The 23,953-nt window shown below is 41.3% G+C and overlaps 1 protein-coding gene across 7 annotated transcripts in view; it reads left to right on the top strand.

Moving 5' to 3' along the window:
* Positions 1-23,953, top strand: part of alg9 (ALG9 alpha-1,2-mannosyltransferase) — a 263,913-nt gene that overhangs the window by 2,023 nt on the left and 237,937 nt on the right. For 4 of the 7 annotated variants that reach the window (XR_015751977.1, XM_043676652.2, XM_043676649.2 and 1 more), the window contains exons 2-8: positions 4,098-4,290; positions 5,001-5,135; positions 13,064-13,134; positions 13,478-13,566; positions 14,132-14,267; positions 16,579-16,666; positions 20,731-20,836. Coding sequence is in view for 6 of the 7 variants with exons in the window: in XM_043676652.2 (XP_043532587.2) it covers positions 4,098-4,290; positions 5,001-5,135; positions 13,064-13,134; positions 13,478-13,566; positions 14,132-14,267; positions 16,579-16,666; positions 20,731-20,836 (818 nt within the window). In the remaining variant the exon portion in view is untranslated. The remainder of the gene's footprint in view (positions 1-4,097; positions 4,291-5,000; positions 5,136-13,063; positions 13,135-13,477; positions 13,567-14,131; positions 14,268-16,578; positions 16,667-20,730; positions 20,837-23,953) is intronic. The other 3 variants (XM_043676654.2, XM_043676650.2, XM_043676655.2) reach the window with 1 other exon arrangement.

The following is a 23,953-nucleotide window of genomic DNA, read 5'->3' as shown; positions in this document are numbered from 1 at the left end:
GCATTGCTGGTTAGGTTAGTATGTACTGTCTATCCCTAATTGCCCAGAGTCAACCTTGTTGCTGTGGGTCAGGAGTCACATGTGAGCCAGACCAGCTAAGGATGGCAGTTTCCATTCTGAAATGACATGTGTGAACCAGGTAGTTTTTCTGATTAATGGATTCATGGTCATCATTAGATTTTTTAATCCCAGGTTATTATTGAATTCAAATTTCCCCATCTGCCATGCTGGGATTCGAAGCCGGGTACCCAGACTAATAGTCCAGCAATCAAGCCATTAGGCTATCACCCCCCCCCCCCCCCTCCCCCATCACAGGCTGGTTAGGCTGAAGGGCCTCTTTCTGTGGCACTTATCATGTAATTTTATGCAATTACTGTCCTTTATTTTATACTTGGGATCTGTTTACATTTAGGTCTGTATGTTACTAGACTGATCATTGGCATGTGATGGGTACAACTGAAAATGATGAATCAGGCCAAGACTTCAAATAATTCAAGGCAGATTAGACTTAAAAAGGGACAATAGAGTAAGTATGGGAAAGGTGGTGAAAAATGGTTCCAACTTATTGTCATTGAAATAGCCAGAACTTGCAAATGTGGAATAGTAAATGTTTGGAATTTCTGAATCAGGTTTTGAGAAGATTTGTAGCTCAGGTTGAGGTTCTGGATGTAGGTTTGCTCACTGAGTTGGAAGGTTCATTTTCAGATGTTTCATCAACATACTTAGTAACATCTTCAATGAGCCTCCAGACGAAGCACTGCTGATGTTTCTTGCTTTCCATTTATATATTTGGGTTTCCTTGGGTTGCTGATGTCATTTCCTGTGCTGATGTCATTTCTGGTTATTTTTCTCAGGGGGTGGTAAATGGGGTCCAGGTCAATGTGTTTGTTGATAGAGTTCCGGTTGGAATGCCATGCTCCTAGGAATTCTCGTGCATGTCTCTGTTTGGCTTGTCCTAGGATGGAAGTGTCCTCCTCAATCTGTGTTGCACCATCTTGTTTTATTTGGGCAGAACCTGACCATTGGCTTCAGCATCCTCCAAGGTATTGGCTCCAGATCTCCCACCCCACTTTGCTCCCTTAAATTAAAGGATCAAGGATGGCTAATCCCTGTGGAATTATGCTGTCAGATTGAGTCAGCCCCTCCGGGAAGGGATTGATCAAACAAAAGTGTCACTGTCATTTTTCTGTGCGTGGGAGCTTGCTTTGTACAGAATATCAGCCTTAATGTTCAATTCCAACAGGGGTGGCTCCTCTACAAAAAAACAAAGAAATGTAAATGTGACATGTTTGTTGGCATTATATTGTTGGTCAGCTCAGTTGGCTGAATGGCTGGTTTGCAATGCAGAGTGATACCAACAGCATGTGTTCAATTCCCACACTTTCCTTGTGAACCTCTCCCCTCGCCTGAGCGGTGGTGACCCTCAGGTTAAAATTCTCTACCAAAGAATAGCTGTTCAGTCCTCTGGGCCTATGGCAACATTACCTTTACTTGAGTTATGTGTTGCCAATCCTATTTGAATGTATCCTTTAAGTAGCCTGAATCAATTATCGGGTTTCTTCACAGCACTCCCTCCCACCTCCAACCGCACCCCCAAGCCCTCTGCTTCTTGCTGCACAATAACCATCCGACTGCAGGTTCAGATTAACATTCCTGATAGTTTTCAGACTGAATTTGCTTGGAAAGCACCAATCATCAGAAAGCTAGCTGTGATTTATTGTGGAAAGCAAATATTTACATGAGTTAAATGGACTGATGCTGGATTCTGATACAGGAAGAGTGATGTTCAGGGTTTCTGTGCAATGAAATTGTTTGAATAGCTAGGAAATAAGCAAGGGAAAATGATTAATTAAGTTTTCTGGGAACATTCATCTATCATACAAGTGGTGGTAGGTGCAGTAGAGGAGAAGGATAAGTAACTATGTAAGTTGTATTGTAAGTAGGGAGTTAGTCACAACCTGAAAACGCCACAGGCCTGTTCAGATGGGGTCAGTTATTCCTGTTTGTAGTAAGGGTAATGTAATGATGTTATGTTCCTTGATAATAGTTCTATTTAGTAGGTATACTGGTTAAAATGGCAGTTTCAAAGTGAAAAGTTTGTTCATTTGCAGCACTGTGATACAACACAACTTTCCTTTGAAGATAGTGAAACCTTCCCAGTTGTTTGTCTCATGTACTTCCACCTGGAGAGGTTTACAATAGCCTTGTTTGTCACTGTTTGTCATTTTTCATGAGGAAATACAAACTTGCTTCAATCTCTTGCAGCCTAAAGGGCTAAAGAGCAATATTAACAGATTTCTTCCTCTTGCATCATTGTTGTGTTCAATTGTATTGCTGAAAAAGACCTGTTCGAATATTTTCTGAATGCCCCGACACATTTAACATGAATGGCAAATTAAAAGGAAAATCACCAAAGAGAAATTTGTAGATGAATCTTTTTGTCTTGCAAGTATCAGGACAGGTGTAAGAATGGCAAATTTCAAAGGATCATAACAATTTATGCTCCAAGAGGAAACTGTGCTAATTAGTTTGTTAGTTGGCTCTGATTGGCCGATATGATTCCATGGGGAATGTAATGGGGAACTGTAGGGGCTCTCCAAGTTCACGTCTAATCCAAAACTGTTGCACATTATCAAGGTATTCCTTTGGTTTGCAGACAATGGGTCCCTGTGGATGAATGTATGTAGCTTCTAACAAACATAAACATTACAAGCTTAATTGGCTATATTAAAATAGTTGTTAGCGTAGCTATTAATATGTTATAAATTGTTCAGCTAATGCTGCCCAATTCAAGTCTAATAGACTTTGCTTTTTGGGGTTTGAGAGTCTGGGTTAAATGACTACAGTCTGTACTCTGCTAATTACAATCAGAGATCCTCAAGGGTAAGTATTTGATGCGAGTAACAGAAATTGGGATTCAAAACTGGTTTAAAGAATGGAAGCAGAGTAGGAATTAAAAACAGTTTTCAGTGGTGTAAAACGAGAGGCTATGTTTTCTTCTGACACTAACTATAACAACATAGTGCTTTTTCTCTATATTAGTCGGTTTACCAAGTCAGCCTTGTCTCTGTATCCATTCTGTGGAGTGAGCTCAAGTGGAGAGATATGAAATTTTGTTTATTGCTGTCAGTGATCCATTTACTAGCGCAGTGTGAAACCTCTCTTACTTTCAAGATAGGAAGAAAAATCCATTTGTCAATACCAATTTATGAATCCTGGGTGTTTCAGACCTTCACAGTTTAGTGATTTGTGTGGCTGGTTACTTGAGGTTTTTATCAGTATGAGTTTTTGATTTGTAAATGAGTGTCTGCAATTTGTGATGAAGAAATAGAGGATAACTGCACTTGAACAAAGGTGAAAAGCTTTCACTGACTTGAGACATTTGGCAAACCTCATGTAGTACCTTTGTGAATGACAGTTATGACAATGGATTCTAATCACGATTTGCTGGATTACAGATGAATGACTGATGTGACACATAGAAGCACAAATGTTGCTGAGAGTAAAGAAATACTGAAGGTTTTCATCCTGCACTCGTCAGGACAGATGCAAGAATACCAAATCTACAAAGGGGCCAATAATGTTACATCAGAGTCCACATGGCAACCAATCAGCACCATAATTCTCGTGCAGTATAACTTGCTGTTTGCTTTGAAATTTGCAACTTTTGTGTCTTTCCTGATGAACACAAGATGAGAAGCCTCAACGGAATGTCTCTTTTTTTCAGCAATGTGGATTTCAGTCCCACCAAGTGACTAAAAGTGTGGTTATGTGATTGTAGACACTGTCCTTTGGATGCATTGTTAAAGTGAGGCTGCTACATTTGTTGAGATCCCAACATAATTTGAAGATGGCCAGGGAAGTCACCCTAACCGACATTTATCCCTTGAAACAACGTGACTAAAAATAAATGGATTGGTTATGTGCTTCATTTAAAAAAAAAATCTACGTTGCAATAAGCAGTCCATCTGTTTAAGTATTTTGAGTCATTTTAGTATGATAAGAAAATATATTGATATAAAGTGGTCTTGTTACTTTTCTAATAGTTTACTCTTCTATGTACTGTACCAAATCCTGCCATTCCTTTTATCTCTTAGCTTGTGCCCAGCCCACTTTATTTCCCCTTACCATCGATATTTGCCCCTTTCTAGGCAATCAGGTGCTAAAGCAGGACAAGTGTGGGCACCCGAGGGTTCTACAGCCTTTAAATGTCTCATCTCTGCACGATTCTGCGCAGCATTACTCAGTAACATTTCAGACTGCGATGAAACGTTCAACTATTGGGAACCTGTAAGTTTTGGAATCTGAGTTTTACAATTGCTGTGTGAAAGCTGTTTTAAGTTAGTTACTTGTATGTTTAGTAGTGCTAAAAGATGTGATACTAAAGTAAAAACAAACTTGAGTTTTTCTTTATCACTGTAACTTGATTGCAGAAACCATTGAAACTGTAGAAATTACTTTTGCCTCAGTTAATTGCAGTGTGCAATTGCTCAGTGTTTAATGCAGCTTTCCTCTGGTGAGATAGATGTTTACTGAACAGTCCCTTGAGGGTGAGCTCTCTCCTGCCTTCACCCCCTGCTTTGGTGCATTATGTAAACTGCCTGAAGATGTAGGTTAGACCATTTTGACTTCGCAGATGATCCCTGTTCCCAACCAGTGACCCTAACAGTCAAAGCACTTTGCTGGAGTGAGGGGAGAAAGGACAGAAAAAGTACATGGATGGAAAAGAGCATTTGCCTGTCCTGGCTGAATCAGTGGTGATCTGTGGCAAAAGTAAATATATGGAATAAGGGGGTAGACTGCCAGGAAAGAATGCTTAGTAATACTGTGACTGAATATTGACTAAAACACACTAAAATTGCATTGTAACAGGATCACTATTTAATGTGCAATGAGTTATTTTACATTGTGCTTTTTTTTAAACAATAGCCAAGTTTTAAGAAGGGAGGGGAGAGGAGATGATTAACCAGGTCACTCACGTCCCATTTCTTTGTTCACAGACACACTTTTTGCTATATGGAACGGGATTCCAGACCTGGGAATATTCTCCAGCATATGCCATTCGCTCCTACGCTTATCTTTGGCTACATGTTTTACCTGCTTGGTTCCATGCAAGAGTTCTGCAAACCAACAAGGTGCTTTTTTTTAATTCAAGTGTGCCAATTTATTGCTGCTCAACCAACAGTGGGTCTGAGGAGCATTCGGAATTAAATATGTCATTTCACCTCTTCGATGGTCAAGGCAATATCAGACTATGCCGCAAACTAGTCCTTATTATTGCTAGACAATTAATTTAGAGAACCTGGTAATAATTTGGGGACCCAGGTTCGAATCCCACCAATAACAGATGGTGCAATTTGAATTCAACAAAAATCTGTAGTTGAAAGTTTCCCTCTGTCTGCATGAGTTTCCTCCAGGTGCTCAGGTTTCCTTCCACAATCTAAAGATATGCAGGTCAGGTGAATTGGCTGTGTTAAATTGCCCATAGTGTTCAGGGATCTGTAGGTTAGGTGCATTAGTCAGGGGTAAATGTAGGGGAATGGGTCTGGATGGGTTACTCTTCGGAGAGTCAGTGTGGACTTGCTGGGCCGAATGGCCTGTAGGAATTCTGATTCTAATTCTAGAAAAAAAGTCCAGTAATGACTGTGGAACTATTGTCGATTGTTGGAAAAACGTATCTCGTTCACCAATAGCCTCCAGGGACGGACACTGCTATCTTCACCCAGTCAAACCTGCATGTGACTCCAGACCCACAGCGATGTGGTTGTTGCCCATTCCCTAATTGCCCAGAGGGTAATACATGTTGGCCTAGCCTGTAAAGCCTACATTCTGTGAATAAATAAAAGATATATTTAGGCCCCAATATCATTGTGGCAGATCTGTGCTCAATGGTAATATATTTCATGTGAGCTGTGTTGCCTAAATGGCGCACGGTCCATTATAAGGGGTCTAACTAGAAGTTAGTGCCAATGTCCTCTCTCATCTTTCCTGATGCTGTGTGGACCTCTTTAGATCTGTACATGGTAGCAACTTCCCGAACCAGACGTCAATGACTCTGCACATTGATTAGTGAGTGCAGACCCTTCGAGCAGCTATGCAGACTCCCGGATTAGTGGGAATTTCACTTAGTACAACTGAAGTGTAACTTCATGTCCGTATTCCACTATTCGTTTTAATTATTTCATCTTTCCTGTAGGTGCAGGCTGTGGGTTTTATGAATGCCAGGGCATAGAATTATAGAACTTTACAGTACAAAAGGAGGCCATTCGATCCATTGTGTTTGTACCGGTTCTCGAAAGACCTACCCAGCCAATCCCACTCTTTCTGCCCTCTCTCTGTAGCCCTCTAAATTAATCACTTCTAAATATATATTCAGCTGTCTTTTTTAAGAACTCCCATGGAGTTGTCTCCACCACTTTCCCAGGTAGCACTTTCCAAAGCTTAACAACTCCCTGGATAAAGGAGTTTCTCCTCATCTCACGTATAGCTCCCTTGCTGACAATCTTGAAATTATGATCCCAAGTTACTGATAAACCAACTCGTGGAAACAGAATATCCTCTTTATCCTGAAAAAATCATTCATTATTTTGAATACCTCAGAAAGGTCACCACGTAATCTTCTCTTCTCCATGCAGAATAAATCTAATTTTTCTTCTATTTCTTTGTATCTAAAATCTTTTATTCCTGGTATTATTCTAGTAAATCTCCTTGATCTCTCTCCAGGGATTTGATCTCCTTCCTTTAAATAAGGTGCCCAGATTTGTAGAGGTGTAGCATCCCTTCCTTTATACTCTTTGCCTCTGTTTATAAACCCATGGATCCTATAAGCCTTTTTAACAACTGTTTCACCTTGGCTGGCCACCTTCAGAGAATCATGCATATGAATCCCCAAGTCCCTCTGCTCCAGTAATCCCCTCATTGATAGTTACATTGAATTTTTAAGAATACTTTCATGGGATGTAAGGCGTTACCATCTGGGCCAGCATGTATTACCCACCTTCTACTGCCCTTGACTTGGATAGCTCATTTCAGAGGGCAGTTAAGATTCACTTGTAGGCCAGACCAGGTGAGGGTGGCAGATTTTCTTCCTTCAAAGACTTTAGTGGAGCTAGGTGAAATTTTCATGGCAATCTTTAAATTGTCACAATTAGAACTAAACTACCTTTTAATTTCACACTAAAATTCAAATTTCACCATCTGTCATGGTGCTTTTAAGGATACCAAAGACTCTGGATTGTTAGTCTGGTGATGTTACCCCTATCTCTCAGCCTCCTCCCAATGATTACTTAGCACCTATAAATCTAGCCAGATCATGCTGTCAGGCTCTTTGACAACAGAGCGCAGATTCTAGCTGGTGGTGTTGCATTTTGATCAGAATTGGAACTCCAGTTATATTCCTATAACCCATCACCAGCCCAAACTCTGTTAGAGTTGGCTTCCCCAGCACTGTACATATTTATGGATATATTCACAATCCTAGAGATTACACGTTCACATTCCATTGTGATGAATTGTGGGAGAGAATGAAATATATTTGGACAGCACCAGGACAGAAATGAGCTTGAAAGTTGCAAGATTGTTGGGAGTACAACTGGTTCACTCATGTCCCTCAGATGGAGTCTTGCTTTTCGCTGACATTACATGGTTCACTCTTCATGTCCTTAGCAGCGGTTTACTCAGGCTCCACACCAGGGCCTAGCATTAATAATGTCTCAGAATGATGTTAGGATCTGGTGTTTGCATCCTCCGGAAACTAGCCAAAACTAGCAAAGATAGAACAGGAAAGGAATTGAGGGTTATAGTGTGCGAGTGGGTAAGTGGAGCTGAGTCCACAAAAAGATCAGCCACAATCTTACTGAATGTGGGGCAGGCTTGACAGGCCAGATGGCATATTCCTGCTCGTGCATGTTCTTATGTTTCTGAAATCACGGTTTCTTGCAGCAGACTTTTGTCTTCATTTTGGAAAACCAGTCGTACCGTCGCAGTTCTTTCCTCAGATCTTTGCATTTATTTTCTTTCCAGCAGACAGTTCCCTTTTGAAATGATTATTGAATCTGTTTTCAGCTTCTGTTCTGCAGTGAAAAACTTCTTCACCCAGAGAGTGGTGGCTGTGTGGAATGCTGTGCCCCAGAGGGCAGTGGAGGCCCAGTCTCTGGATTCATTTAAGAAAGAGTTGGATAGAGCTCTCAAGGATAGTGGAATCAAGGGTTATGGAGATAAGGCAGGAACAGGATACTGAATAAGGATGATCAGCCATGATCATATTGAATGGTGGTGCAGGCTCGAAGGGCAGAATGGCCTACTCCTGCACCTATTGTCCATTGTCTATTGATACCAGACCATAACAATCTGCTGTGGAAAGACAAAAAAAAACTCCTGTCTGGTTTCTTAATTATCTTAAATTTGAGTGTCTGGTTATTGACCCTCCTGCTAATGGAAACAGTTTTTCCTTATTTGTTTTCTCAAATTCCATAGTATAGAACATCATTATTAAACGTCATTAACCTTTTCTGTTCTAAGGAGAGCTACTCCAGCTTCTTTAGTCTGTTCACAGGAAAAATGCAGCGGCAAAGCGGGAATATCACTGGGCTAGTAAACTAGAATCTGGAAAAGCATAACAGGTCAAGCAGTATCCAAGGAGCAGGAGAATCGATGTTTCAAGCATAAGCCCTTCATCAGGAATCCTAGTAATCTAGAATCCCAGGGGCCCAAATGCTGGTGTGGTAAATGATGAAATTTGAATTCAAAAAAATCTGGGATTAAAAACTAGTCTGACTGTGTAACCATGTTGATTGTTGTTAAAATCTCATCTGGTTCATGATTACCCAGTTGAGCAGTTGTATAAAAGCCTGTACAAAGTCTGAAGGAACGAAACTGATATCGGCATTGGAATAGGCATCAGAAACAACAATGGTCAATGTGGTATCTCCTCTATGAGTCTCACACCATCCAGATGTGGGACTAGAGAGCAGTCCCTTCACTGTTACTGGTCTAAATCCCACAGCTCCCTTCCTAACAGGGCAGTGGGTGTCCCTACACCCCAAGGACTTCAGTGGTTCAATTTTCTGGGATGGTTAGTGATTTAAAAAAGACTTTACATGAAGTACCTAATGCTGGATATATTTCTCAGAAATCTCTGATGCAAATCTTGACATCCTTCCTAAACTGTGGTGTCTGGAAACAGCTCCAGCTGAGACATAAGCAGAATTTTATTTTATTCCATTTATTACTATCTATTAGTTATTATTACAATCCAAGTAGAGACTGATAATTTTAAAATAAATTACAAGTTCCCATCAACTGGAAGAATTGCAAAGCAAGATTTCATATTTAAGGCTTGTACTATACCAAATAAACAAAAATCAATATAATATGATGTATAAATATGACCTAATAGTCAATATAAGCAAATTACAGAAACTATCTAATTAAAAAAGACAGGGAACTATAGACTAGTGAGCCTGACGTCGGGCAAGTTGTTGGAGGAGATCCTGGGGGACAGGATTTCCATGTATTTGGAAAGGCAAGGAGTGATTAAAGATAGTCAACATGGCTTTGTGCGTGGGAAATCATGTCTCACAAACTTGTTTGAGTTTTTTGAAGAAGTAACAAAGAGGATTGATGAGGGCAGAGTGGTGGACGTGATCTATGTGGTCTTCAGTAAGGTTCCTCATGGGACACTGGTTAGCAGGGTGAGATCACATAGAATACAGGGAGAACTAGCCATTTAGATACAGAACTGGCTCAATGGTAGAAGACAGAGGGTGGTGGTGGAGGGCTGCTTTTCAAACTGGAGGCCTGTGACCAGTGGAGTGCCACAAGAATCAGTGCTGGGATCACTACATTTCATCATTTTTATAAATGATTTGAATGTGAACACAAGGTATAGTTAATAAGTTTGCAGATGACACCAAAATTGGAGGTGTAGTGGACAGCGAATAAGGTTACCTCAGATTACAACAGGATCTTGACCAGATGGGCCAATGGGCTGAGGAGTGGCTGATGGAGTTTAATTTAGATAATTGCGAGGTGCTGAATTTTGTTAAAGCAAATCAGAGCAGGACTTATACACTTAATGGTAAGGTCTGAGGGAGTGTTGCTGAACGAAGTGACTTTGGAGTGTAGGTTCATATTTTCTTGAAAATGGAGTCGCAGGTAGATAGGATAGTGAAGAAGGCGTTTGGTATGCTTTCCTTTATTGGTCAGAGCATTGACTATAGGAGTTGGGAGGTCATGTTGCGGCTGTACAGGACATTGGTTTGGCCACTTTTGGAATATTGCATGCAGTTGTGGTCTCCTACCTATCGGTAGGATGTTGTGAAACTTAAAATGGTTCAGAAAAGATTTACCTATGGGGAGATTTACCATGGGGCTATTTTCCCTGGAGCATCAGAGGCTGAGAGGTGACCTTACAGAGGTTTATAAAATCATGAGGGGCATGGATAGGATAAATAGACAAGGTCTTTTCCTTGGGTTGGGGGAGTCCACAACTAAATGGCATAGGTTTAGGGTGAGAGATATATTGTAAAGATATAAAAGAGACTTAAGGGGCAACTTCTCCATGCAGAGCGTGGTGTGTTTATGGAATGAGCTGCCAGAGGAAGTGGTGGAGGCTGGTACCATTACAGCATGTAAAAGGCATCTGGATGGGTATATGAATAGGAAGGGTTTAGAGGGATATGGGCCAATTGCTGGAAAATGAAACTAGAGATTAGTTCAGGATATCTGGTCAGCATGGACAAGTTGGACCGAAGGGTCTGTTTCTGTGCTGTTCTTCTGTATTGAGTCTATGACTTCTTAAGTATAGTATGTGTGGAGTTTGCACATTCTCCCCATGCCTGCGTGGGTTTCCTCCGGGTGCTCCGGTTTCCTTCCACAGTCCAAAGATGTGCAGGTCAGGTGAATTGGTCATGCTAAATTGCCCATAGTGTTAGGTGCATTAGTCAGAGGGAAGCGGGTCTGGGTGGGTTACTCTTCGGAGTGTCGGCGTGGACTAGGTGGGCCGAAGGGCTTGTTTCCATACTGTAGGGAATCTCATCTAAAAATCTAAAGTAAGTAATGTTGTCAAACTATTTGACACATCTGTAAGTCATGCTTTTGGTAAATAAGTAGACTTGAACGTTAATTTGATGCTAACCAAAGCTTGACAACAGGCTCCCGCCTCCTTGTGACACTTGTCATCCACTGTCCTTTGAGGATACTCAGAGTTTGGATAAAAGAACTTTCAATCTGATTCCCAGCAATAAGAGCCATTTCAGTACCTCCTGGGTTCTTAACCTCCACTGGTCCCATCCCTTGAACCAGAATCCGGAGAGAATCTGTTTCTTCATTATATTACTCAACACCTAAAATAAAACAGTAGCTATTTTAGTCTTCCCCTCTAAGTCATTCAACCCCAGTCCAGAAAGACCAGCAACACATCTTTTCTGCCAAGATATACCTATCACGTGATTTTCTATTAGCTATCGGCCCTTTCCTCATATTAACCAAATCATTCAGCTCTACCTCTAAACAGAGTGAGATTTCACGATACCCCATTCCAGGACATGCTGTTTCACATTAAATTGAAGGTGACATTGTAAAACAACATTTTTAAATTCAGTTTCACATTTGTAATCATATTGATACAGAAATTGCTGTCCTGTGCTTTTGGTTTAATCTGTGTTCCTCTTCAAGCCAGGTGAGAACACATTGCTTAAATGGCAGAAAACAGAACCACTGTAATCTTGGCTCAAAATTAAAGATCTACCAACTTTAAACATGTTCATCCCTTACTTACAGTAATGAATAGTCAGTTAATACAAACAAACTATAGCAAACGTACCTTCCTCTTAACTAATTAATGCAGCCAAAAATACTTTGCAGTCCATTTGTGAGTCATGCCTTGCTTTTGGAAACTAAATAGCTTTTTAAAGATTAGATCCCATGCTCCTTAAGGTTCGGCACAATCTCCCTTTCCCTATTATGGCTCATTAAGATCATGGCTGATCTATCCATTGTCTCAGCTTCTCCTATCTGTATAACCCTTATTTCCCCCACCATGCAAAAACTCATCCAACTGTGTCTTGAGTAAATTTAATGAAGCTGCCTCTACTGCTTCCTCGGGCAGAGAATTCGATAGATTCACTACTGTCTGGGAAAAGCAGTTCCTCCTCATCTCTGTCCGAAATCTACTCCCCCTAATCTTGAGACCATGTCCCCTAGTTCTAGTCTCACCCACCAGCAGAAACAACTTGCCTGCCCCTACCTTATCCATCCCTATCGTAATTTTATAAGTTTCTATAAGATCCCCTCTCATTCTTCTAAATTCTAGTGAGTATAGGCCCAGGCGGCTCAACCTCTCCTCCATCGGGTAACCCCCTCACCTCCAGCATCAACCTGGTGAACCTCCTCTGCACCGCCTCCAAAGCCAGTATATCATTCCTCAAGTAAGATTTATCTGTAATATTACTGAGGTCACAGCTAATTAAGGGCATCCGAACATGGATGTAAACAGCACAGAAACTTAAAGGATGGTTAAACAGAAATTGCTGGAGAAACTCAGCAGTTCTGGCAGCACTTGTGTAGAGAAAGCAGAATTAACATTTCTGAGCAGTTGTGCAGAAAGGTCCCCAAAAGAGAAAATGCTGGAAAATCTCAGCAGGTCTGGCAGCATCTGTAAGGAGAGAAAAGAGCTTTGACAAAGGGTCAGTTAGACTCGAAACATCAGCTCTTTTCTCTCCTTACGGATGCTGCCAGACCTGCTGAGATTTTCCAGCATTTTCTCTTTTGATTTCAGATTCCAGCATCCGCAGTAATTTGCTTTTATTTTGTGCAGATGGGTCACTGGATTTGAAATTTTAACCTTGTTGAGTTTCTCCAGCAATTTCTGTTTTGGTTTCAGATTTCCAGCATCTGCAGTTCTTTGCTTTATTTTGGGGAGTTTATAGAATTGCCCTTGGTTACATTACTCTGAATGTGACGTTAAAGTACAACAGAGACTGATTTTTATGGTTTCAGTTTAGTGGTTGATGTTTGACCTTGCAACTTATTTGCTTTAACATGGAGGGTCTTCTTTTCCCAGGTACTTGTCTTCTACTTCTTACGATGTCTCTTAGCCTTTTTCTGCTGCATTTGCGAGTTGTACTTCTACAAGTAAGTTGATGCATTTATCTATCAGTCTATGGCTTTCCTGTTTTGATATTTACATAGGAATTGATACTGCTGGAAAGTTGCTAGAAAGAAAAGGGAATGCTGGAAAAATATCCAGTGGTTAATCCAGGAAAATAACCAGCAGGTAATTGGGTGCTCATGCGGAAAAGATGTAATGTTTTGAACATAGACTGTCAGAACTCTCAAATATTCAGCATGCGGAGTATTAACCTCTGGTTTCCGGGTGCTGACAGACTTGCTGCATATTTAAAGGTTTTGGTTTAAAACATTTTAATTGTTTTAATATAATGTATCAATGAAAGTGTTCATGCTGATTATATTCTAGAGCTGTTTGCAAGAAGTTTGGGCTCCATGTTGGGCGGTTAATGCTGGCGTTCATGGTTTTGAGTACTGGGATGTTCTGCTCAGCAGCTGGTGAGTAAAGACTTGCATTTGTGGGAATGAGAGCATGAAGTTACATGTAAGACCAAGAGTTGTGCTGAAAGAAACAAACCAAAACTCAACTTCTTACTCAGTATTTCACTGGGGAATTGTTGGCCAATTTGAGGATGACATCTACCCATGGTTTCTGTTGTGGGTCAGGAATCTCCCAATGGCTGACCTCGCATTGTTTTCCCAACTTTCTTGCCAATGAGTGCAGCGTTCAGTGGCTGGTAAGATTCTGTTCCATGTTCTTGCTTATTTGCAGACATCTCCAGTCACTGATACCAAGGGTTGTGATTTGGGGCTTGCACGTTTCTGAGGCTACGGAGGACCATTCCAAACTGCAAAGTTCTAACGAGGCAAACCGGTCATAAAAATGTCAAGGAACAAGAAGGTGAAGGTGTTTGGGGATTAGGAGCCTGATTGCTCTGATTGGCCTGCAGTTTAGATTCCCCTTCATGTTGTTAGCTTTTTCCTTTGACAGTCGTGAACAGTGAAGTGTTAAGATGATTGATTTTTTTTATGCCTTCTTGTTTTCTCTCTCCCTCACTTTCAGCATTTCTGCCCAGTAGCTTCTGCATGAACACAACTCTAATTGCAATGACTGGCTGGTTTACGGATAAGAATGCTGTGGCTATACTGGGAGTAGCAGCCGGAGCCATTTTGGGATGGCCCTTCAGTGCAGCTCTTGGGTAAGAACATCAAGAACATCTCACCAAGATACTCTGAAGCAGCCATGTTCTACTTGTCTGACTTGAAGCTACCAATCCTTGTGGAATTACTTTAACCATAGAATGGCACAGCGTACTTGGGGTCCATTGGGCCATCATGCCTGTACTGGCTTTTTATTAGAACTATTTAGTTCATCCAGGTCTTTCCCCTTTACTCTGAAGAAAGTCTCTTATTTTTCCTCTTTTGAAACTATGGATCACATAGTTTTTAGCGAGCCAGAAATTGCTCTACCATCTGAGGTTTGTCCTGTTGGACAACGAGGAAAAGTTCATCTGTGGAATTTTGCTACCCCCAAAGTGCGATGGATGCTGGGACTTTAAGTAAATTTAAGGAGGAGTTAGACATTTTTAATTGGTAATGGGTTGAAGGGATATGGAGAGAAGGCTGGAAAATGGGGGTAAGGAGCATATCAGCCCTGATCGAATGGGGGAGCAGACCCGATGGGCCAAATGGCCTAATTCAGCTCCAAGATCTAATGAACTTAATAAACAGTGAATGGGAGCAGAGAAAGGCAGCTCTGACCAGGGACAGAAACATGGAAAAGGGGTAAATAGGTTTTTTTTGCCCCTTCATCTATTTATCCAATCCTGTTTTCAGTATCAGCATTGAATCTTCCACCGCCCTTGGAGGCAAGGCCTTGCAAATCCTGTGTGCAAGTCACACAACAAGTGTCACCTTTAATACTGAGTAATAAAGGAATTACTTCTGCAGGTGTACATTACAATGGTCCAACCACCAGTGAACTCAAGGTTAGTTAAAGATGGAAATGCCAAGGAATAAAAATTAAACATTATTGGGGGGAACGTGGGAGGGTGAAGCACTAATTTGGAAAATCTAATTGTTGCAAAGATGCAAGTGAACATTTACAAATGTTCGTCATGATATTAATTTGATCCCTGTGCACTGTCTTACCTCAGTCTGTCTCTGTTGCCTCCAGCGTCCAGGTTGAAACAAAGAAGTGGAAGAGTTGAGCAGTAACAAAATGATAATACTTTTGAATGATTTTATTTGGACTCCAATGTTTCTTGTAAAATGATGTGTTAATTGGAAGTCTCCAACTTGAAATACTTGGCCTATCTAAGGCGTCACGGTTGCTCAGTGGTTAGCACTGCTGCCTCACAGCACCAGGGACCCGGGTGCATTCTCCCCATGTCTGCTTGGGTTTCCACTGGTTTCCTCCCTTTACAATGCAAAGATGTACAGGCTAGGTGGATTAGCCACGCTAAATTGAACCGTAGTGTCCGGGGATGTGCAGGCAAGGTGGATTAGCCGTGGGATACGCAGGGTTACAGGGATGAGATAGGTGTGTGTAGGATGCTTTTCAGTTAGTTGGTGTGGACTAAATGGTTTGCTTCCACACTGCAGGGATTGTAAGGTTCTATCTGTTCATGTGGGTGAAACCGACTGTAATACATTGTCCTCTCCTTTTCCTCCCCTCTGTCCCATTGTTGCCATTTGCTCTTTGTAACACCGCAGACAATTTTATGACTGATCAAGGAAAAATCTATTTGATTTGGAACTGGAAATGGAAGATGACCCAGTTCATATTTGCAAGGGGACTTGGATGAAGAAAGATCTTCCCCTAGAATATGAACTGACCTTTTGTCTTCTTGCAGATGTGGACAGAATTGTTGTATATTTTTAGCGCTTCCTGTTACTTTTTTTAAAGGGCCTTTTAATTTACTTTGTTCTTGGGGTGGGACGGATTGCTATGGCAGCACTTATTGTCCATCCTTAAGAACCCTTGAGAACGGAGTTCTTGAGCAGCTGCAGATGTGGCCAAATGGTGTTTGGTTGTAGCTGTGGAGTGGCTTGTAGAGCCATTTCTGAGGGCAGATTGCTATGCACCTGGCCTCGCCTGTAGACCAGACTGAATACAGGACATTAGTGAACCAGAAAGATTTTTGCAAAATTTCCATAGTTTCATAATTATTATTAATGTGTCTAACATTTTATTCCAAATTGTTTGATTAATGTGTTAAAGTCCAGTAGCTGCAGAGAGATTTGAACTCTTCTCCAGCACGTTAGTCTGAATTACTGGCACAGTAACATTGTCACTGTTGTACTGTCTCCTTACAAACCCATTGCATTTAGTCCCACTAAAAATAACCTGTGTATTTTCCCAAAGTACTGTGCATTCAGCCTTACCCCTCTGTCTATTTTAGACAAAATCAGTTTTATGATCTGTATTTTTGAATTAAATTTAGTACACCTAAATCTTACTTTAGTGTATACTTTGTAAATCTAATCCTTATTTTCTCCTCTTATTAGGTTACCAATAGCATTTGACCTGGTGGTACTGAAGAGAAAGTTCCAGAGTTTTATTATATGGACAGTAGTGGCTTTGCTGCTCTTTCTGGTAGGTATCAAGGAGATTAATCTAGAAGTACTTGCAAAGTAGGTTTTGTCCCTTTTTTGACTGTAGATTGTCCTTTATGTTAGCACCTCCTTCATGCGCACAAGAAGGAGCTTCTTGGATAGACAGTGGGCAAACTGCTCCTCCAGAAACTTTCAGAAGGATAATGTGTGCAGGTTTTATGTTTAAGTTCGAGGCAGACTAGGAGTGAACAAAAAGGAGGGATAACTTAGGACATACTCCCGAGAGGTGATGGAAATCATGAGGTTAAGAAAATTAGCATTAAGGTGCTTTACCTGAATGCTCATAGTATTTGTAACAAAGTAGAAGAATTAACAGCAGAAACCACCGTGAATGATTATGATGTGGTAAGCATCACAGGGGTGTGGTTGCAGGGGGTTCAGGGCTGGTAGTTAAACATCCAAGCTATTTACAACTTATCGAAAAGACAGGGAGCTGGGCAGAGGGGGCAGGGTTGCCTTGTTTTTTAAGAATGAAATTAAATCTATGGCACTGAATGACATAGACTCCACATGATCTGACTAAGTGGGTGTTGAGGAACCACAAAGGCAAAAAAACCATAATGGGAGTTATGTACAGACCTCGCAGCAGTGGTCAGGACCAGGGGCGCAAGATGTACCAGGAAATAGATAGGGCATGTCAGAAAGGCAAGGTCCCAGTGATCATGAGGGACTTCAATATGCAGGTGGACTGGGTGAATAATGTTGTCAGTCATAGTCATAGAGTCATAGAGATGTACAGCATGGACACAGACCCTTCGGACCAACCGGTCCATGCTGACAGATATCCCAACCCAATTTAGTCCCACCTGCCAGCACCCGGCCCATATCCCTCCAAACCCTTCCTATTCATATACCCATCCAAATGTCTCTTAAATGTTGCAATTGTACCAGCCTCCACCACATCCTCTGGCAGCTCATTCCATACACGTACCACCCTCTGCGTGAAAGAGTTGCCCCTTAGGTCTCTTTTATATCTTTCCCCTCTCGCCCTAAACCTATGCCCTGTAGTTCTGGACTCCCCGACCCCAGGAAAAAGACTTTGTCTATTTATCCTATCCATGCCCCTCATAATTTTGTAAACCTCTATAAGGTCTCCCCTCAGCCTCTGACGCTGCAGGGAAAATAGCCCCAGCCTGTTCAGACTCTCCCTATAGCTCAAATCCTCCAACCCTGGTAACATCCTTGGAAATCTTTTCTGAACCCTTTCAAGTTTCACAACATCTTTCCAATAGGAAGGAGACCAGAATTGCACACAATATTCCAACAGTGGCCTAACCAATGTCCTGTACAGCGCAACATGACCTCCCAACTCCTGTACTCAATACTCTGACCAATAAAGGAAAGCTTACCAGTTGTTCCAAAGAAAGGGAATTCATGAAATGCTTACAGGATGGCTTTTTGGAACAGCTTGTGATGGAGCCAACAGGGGAGCAGGCTATTCTAGACTTAGTGGTATGTAATGAGTCAGACTTCATAAAAGATCTTAAAGTAAGGGAACACTTAGGAAGCAGCAATCATAATATGGTAGAGTTCAGTCTGCAGTTTGAAAGCAAGAAGACAAAATCAGATGTAATGGTGTTACAGGTAAATAAAGGTAATTACAAGGGCATGAGAGAGGAACTGACGAAAATCGATTGGAAGCAGAGCCGAGTGGAGAAGACAGTAGAGCAACAAATGCAGAAGTTTCTGGGTGTAATTGAGGACACAGTACAGAGATTCATCCCAAAGAAAAGAAAGTTTATCCGGGGGTGGGGGAGAATTAGACATCCATGGATAACAAAAGAAGTCAGGAAATGTATCACAGAGAAAGAGAGAGCCTATACACTGGCTAAGAGCGCTGGGAGATCAGAAGATTGGGAAGACTACAAAGAGGATAACAAAGAGACAAATAAGGAAGGAGAGGATTAAATGTGAAGTTAACCTAGCCAGTAATATTAGAAATGATAGTAAAAGTTTTCTTCAGTACATCAGAAACAAACGAGAGGCAAAAGTAGAAATTGGGCTGCTCCAAATTGATGCAGGAAGGCTCGCGATGGGAGATAAGGAAATAGCTGAAGAACTTAATAAATACTTTGTGTCAGTCTTCACAGTGGAAGACATGAGTAATATCCCAAGGGGCAGAGTTGAGTATGGTAGCCATTACAAAAGAGAAAGTGGTAGAAAAGCAAAAAGGTCTAAAAATTGATAAATCCCCTGACTCCGATGGACCACATCCTAGAGTTCTGAGGGAGGTGGCTGAAGAAATAGCGGAGGCGTTGGTTGTAATCTTTCAAAAATCACTGGAGTCAGGGAAAGTCCCAGATGATTGGAAAATCGCTGTTATAACCTCCTTGTTCAAGAAACAATCAAGACAAAAGATGGAAAATTATGGGCTGATTAGCCTCACCTCGGTTGTAGGTAAAATTCTCGAATCCATCATTAAGGATGAGATTTCTAAATTCTTGGAAGTGCAGGGTCGGATTAGAACAAGTCAGCATGGATTTCGTAAGGGGAGGTTGTGCCTGACAAACCTGTTAGAATTCTTTGAAGAGGTAACAAGTAGGTTAGACCGGGGAAACCCAGTGAATGTTATCTACCTAGAATTCCAAAAAGCCTTTGATGAGATGCCTCACGGGAGACTGCAGAGTGAGGTAAGGGCCCATGGTGTTTGAGGTGAGCATTCTGGCAAAGTTAATCGATTATACGAAGTTAGGTGGACAAGCAGCTGGTTCTGAGGAGGTGGGGAGGATGGAGAAATATTTAGACAGTTTAGGAGAGTTGTCCAAGAAATGGCTGATGAAATTCAGTGTGAGCAAATGCGAGGTCTTGCACTTCGGAAAAAAGAATACAGGGACGGACTATTTTCCAAATGGTGAGAAAATTCCTGAAGCCAAAGTACAAAGGGATCTGGGATGCTCGTCCAGGATTCTCTAAAGGTTGACTTGCAAGTTGAGTCCGTGGTTAAGAAAGCAAATGTAATGTTGTCATTTATTTCAAGAGGGTTGGAATGTAAAAGCAGTCATGTGCTACTGAGATTTTATAAAGCTCTGGTTAGGCCCCATTTAGAATACTGTGTCCAGTTTTGGGCCTCGCACCTCAGGAAACTCATACTGGTACTGGAGCGTGTCCAGCAGAGATTCACACGGATGATCGCTGGAATGGTAGGTCTAACATATGATGAATGACTAAGGATCCTGGGATTGTATTCATTAGAGTTTAGAAGGTTGAGGGGAGACCTAATAGAAATTTACAAGATAATTCATGGCTTAGAAAGGGTGGATGCTGGGAATTTGTTTCCGTCAGGCAGAGATACTAGGACTCTTGGGCACAGCCTTAGAATTAGAGGCGATCAATTTAAAACGGAAATGAGGAGACATTTCCTCAGCTCGAGTCATAGAGATGTACAGCACGGAAACAGACCCTTCGTTCCAACCCGTCCATGCCGACCAGATATCCCAATCCAATCTAGTCCCACCTGCCAGCACCCGACCCATATCCTTCCAAACCCTTCCTATTCATATACCCATCTAAATGCCTTTTAAATGTTGCAATTGTACCAGCCTCCACCACTTCCTCTGGCAGCTCATTCCATACACGTACCACACACTGCGTGAAAAAGTGCCCCATAGGTCTCAGAGAGTGGTGGGCCTGTGGAATTCATTGCCACAGAGCGCAGTGGAGGCCGGGACATTAAACGTCTTCAAGGCAGAGATTGATAAATTCTTAATCTCGCAAGGAATTAAGTAATACGGGAAGAGTGTGAGTAAGTGGTGTTTAAATGTCCATCAGCCATGATTGAATGGCAGAGTGGACTCGATGGGCCGAATGGCCGTATTTCCACTCTTATGTCTTACGGTCTTATGGACTTATAATTTCCTTCCTCCTCCTCCTCACTGCTTTCAGTCGGCAAAGAGCCTTTATGATGGCTGATGGCAGTGCAAAGTGTGCAATGTTGTTCTTGCTAGATTGTGGTAAAGGTGAAGTCCTGCTGTCCGCGAGCAATCCTATCTCCTGCAGATAACGCAGAACTAAAAAAAAATCAGGACATCTTTGTTTGTGTTGCAGCTCCCCCTTGTTGTGGTGGACAGTTATTACTATGGGAAGTTGGTGGTTACCCCCCTGAGAATAATTATTTACAACGTTTTTACCCCACACGGACCTGACATTTATGGTAAGCTTTTGGCTGTGTGCATTTGGTGTGTGTTTGTGGAAAGTTTCTTTACAAAATATGGTCAAATATTAAAAACAGCAATGTGCACCAATTGAGAGATGTCTCTTACCAGAGCCACAGTGAGTTTGGCTTTGGTGTATACAAAGTCATGATAGCTCAGTTTTGACATTGTATTGTTTAAGGAGCTTAATTGAATGTGTCCTAACTATTTTGACCCTTGCTTTGTGTTACCATTTCAAATTAAGGTCAATCAAGCAGGAGACCAAAATCTGTCAGAAATGTTTGAATTTTGATTAGTTGCGGCCATTTCTGTTATTATGTTGTAAGCTTCATTCAATCATCATTTTAAAATAAAACGAGAACCAGAACAAAAATGAAGTGAAGCCAAATCTGTAGAATTAGGGGTTTGTGAAGTTTTTAATTTTTCCAAAGACTATGGGTGTTGGAAATCTGAAAACTGAGAATGCTGGAGAAACTCAGCAAAGCTAGCTGAAACTGTGGAGAGAGAGAGAGAGAGAGAGAGAGAAAGATCAAGTTAGCTTTTCGAATCCAGTATGGTTCTGAGGACAAATCATCACTAACTGTGCAAAACTCTGCTCCTCTCCCCACAGATGCTACTAGAGTTTATCCAGCATTGTGTTTGTTTCCAATTTTTCTGACAATCCTGTGTAATGGTTACAATAATCCATGAAATTCTCAATAACAGATTGAATGTGTTGGGAATCTTCTCACTGGATTTCTAATTCTCTGTAAAAAAAAAAATGCAATTTAATACAACTATGTTAAATAAATAACACAAACTATTTTGTTTGAATCGCTGTTTTGAAATCAGCAACTCAACATCTGTGGAAAGAGAAAGGAAGTTGAATTTTCACACCTGACATGAATCCTCTTCAGAATTGAAGAGAGACGGAAGTGTGATAGGCTTTAAGAAAATGGGCAGGAATGAGTGAAATCAAAGAGTCAAGGTCAGGGAAAGGTTAGAGAGGGAGGGGATTAAACATCAAGGGAGTCATGTCGATCTGTTTTATTTTGCTTGTATATTTCTAATACATCGTTCTTTGTTTTCCTTTATTACCCAGTAATTTCAATTAAGTAAACTTGAATAATGATGGAAATGTGTTGAGTTTTTAGTCTCATTTATTCAGGCTGGATAGTGCAGTGGTTTGAGATCATTTTCTTATCACATCTGCAATCTGCAAATGAAACTTTTAATGGAGCAAGAATCATTTGAGCATAATTCTCACCAAATTGGTGTTGGTGATATACCCAAATGTTGATACTTTTGTTGATGAATCCCACAGGATATTTAACTTTGATTCTGTCGACTGACCTGGGTGGTGGAAAAAATTGTTAGTTACTTCTGTACAATTGCTTATGTATTTCTTACCCCTCATGTTACGAAACACCAACATTGAGCTCACTAACCAGTAATTAATATTGCTACCTTGGGGTAACAAATAGAATTTGGGATCTGTGAAGTTTTTAATTTTTCAAAAGATTATGGGTGCTGGAAATCTGAGCACTGAGAATGCTGGAGAAACTCAGCAAGACCCGCAGAAACTGTCGGGAGTGGGGGGGGGGGGGGGAAGAGAGGGAGAGAGAGAAAGGGTAGGTTAGCTTTCCGAGTCCAGTGTGGTTCTGAGGACGAATCATCACTAACTGTGCGAAACTACAAATGCTACAGGAAGGATAGAAAGGGAGGCAAGAGAGGAGGGGGAGTGGCATTTTTGATAAGGGATAGCATTCCAGCTATGCTGAGGGAGGATATTCCCGGAAATACATCCAGGGAAGTTATTTGGGGTGGAACTGAGAAATAAGAAAGGGATGATCACCTTATTGGGATTGTATTATAGACCCCCTAATAGTCAGAGGGAAATTGAAAAACAAACTTGTAAGGAGATCTCAGCTATCTGTAAGATAATAGGGTAGTTATGGTAGGGGATTTTAACTTTCCAAACATCGAATGGGACTGCCATAGTGTTAAGGGTTTAGATGGAGAGGAATTTCTTAAGTGTGTACAAGACAATTTTCTGATTCAGTATGTGGATGTAGCTACTAGAGAAGGTGCAACACTTGACCTACTCTCGGGAAATAAGGCAGGGCAGGTGACTGAGGTGTCAGTGGGTGAGCACTTTGGGGCCAGCGACCATAATTCTATGAGATTTAAAATAGTGATGGAAAAGGATAGACCAGATCTAAAAGTTGAAGTTCTAAATTGGAGAAAGGCCAATGTTGACAGTATTAGACAAGAACTTTCAAAAGCTGATTGGAGGCAGATGTTTGCAGGTAAAGGGATGGCTGGAAAATGGGAAGCCTTCAGAAATGAGATAACAAGAATCCAGAGAAAGTATATTCCTGTCAGGGTGAAAGGGAAGGCTGATAGGTATAGGGAATGCTGGATGACTAAAGAAATTGAGGGTTTGGTTAAGAAAAAGAAGGAAGCATATGTCGGGTATAGACAGGATAGATCGAGTGAATCCTTAGAAGAGTATAAAGAAAGTAGGAGTATACTTAAGAGAGAAATCAGTAGGGCAAAATGGGGACATGAGATAGCTTTGGCAAATAGAATTAAGGAGAATCCAAAGGGTTTTTACAAATAATGTTAAGGACAAAAGAGTAACTAGGGAGAGAATAGTGCCCCTCAAAGATCACAGAAAATGGGGGAGATACTAAATGAATATTTTGCATCAGTATTTACTGTGGAAAAGGATATGGAAGATATAGACTGAAGGGAAATAGATGGTGACATCTTGCACAATGTCCAGATTACAGAGGAGGAAGTGCTGGATGTCCTGAAACAGTTAAAGGTGAATAAGTCCCCAAGACCTAATCAGGTGTACCCGAGAACTCTGTGGGAAGCTAGAGAACTGATTAATGGGCCTCTTGCTGAGATATTTGTATCATCGATAGTCACAGGTGAGGTGCCGGAAGACTGGAGGTTAGCAAACGTGGTGCCACTGTTTAAGAAGAGCGGTAAAGACAAGCCAGGGAACTATAGACCAGTGAGCCTGACCTCGGTGGTGGGCAAGTTGTTGGAGGGAATCCTGAGAGACGGGATGTATATGTATTTGAAAAGTCAAGGACTGATTCGGGATAGTCAACATGGCTTTGTGT

This window comes from Chiloscyllium plagiosum, unplaced genomic scaffold (assembly GCF_037043375.1).
Source record: "Chiloscyllium plagiosum isolate Xiang-an unplaced genomic scaffold, Cpla_swu_hap1 HiC_scaffold_29, whole genome shotgun sequence".
Taxonomy (NCBI): domain Eukaryota; kingdom Metazoa; phylum Chordata; class Chondrichthyes; order Orectolobiformes; family Hemiscylliidae; genus Chiloscyllium; species Chiloscyllium plagiosum.
This window is presented reverse-complemented; position numbering and strand designations above follow the sequence as displayed.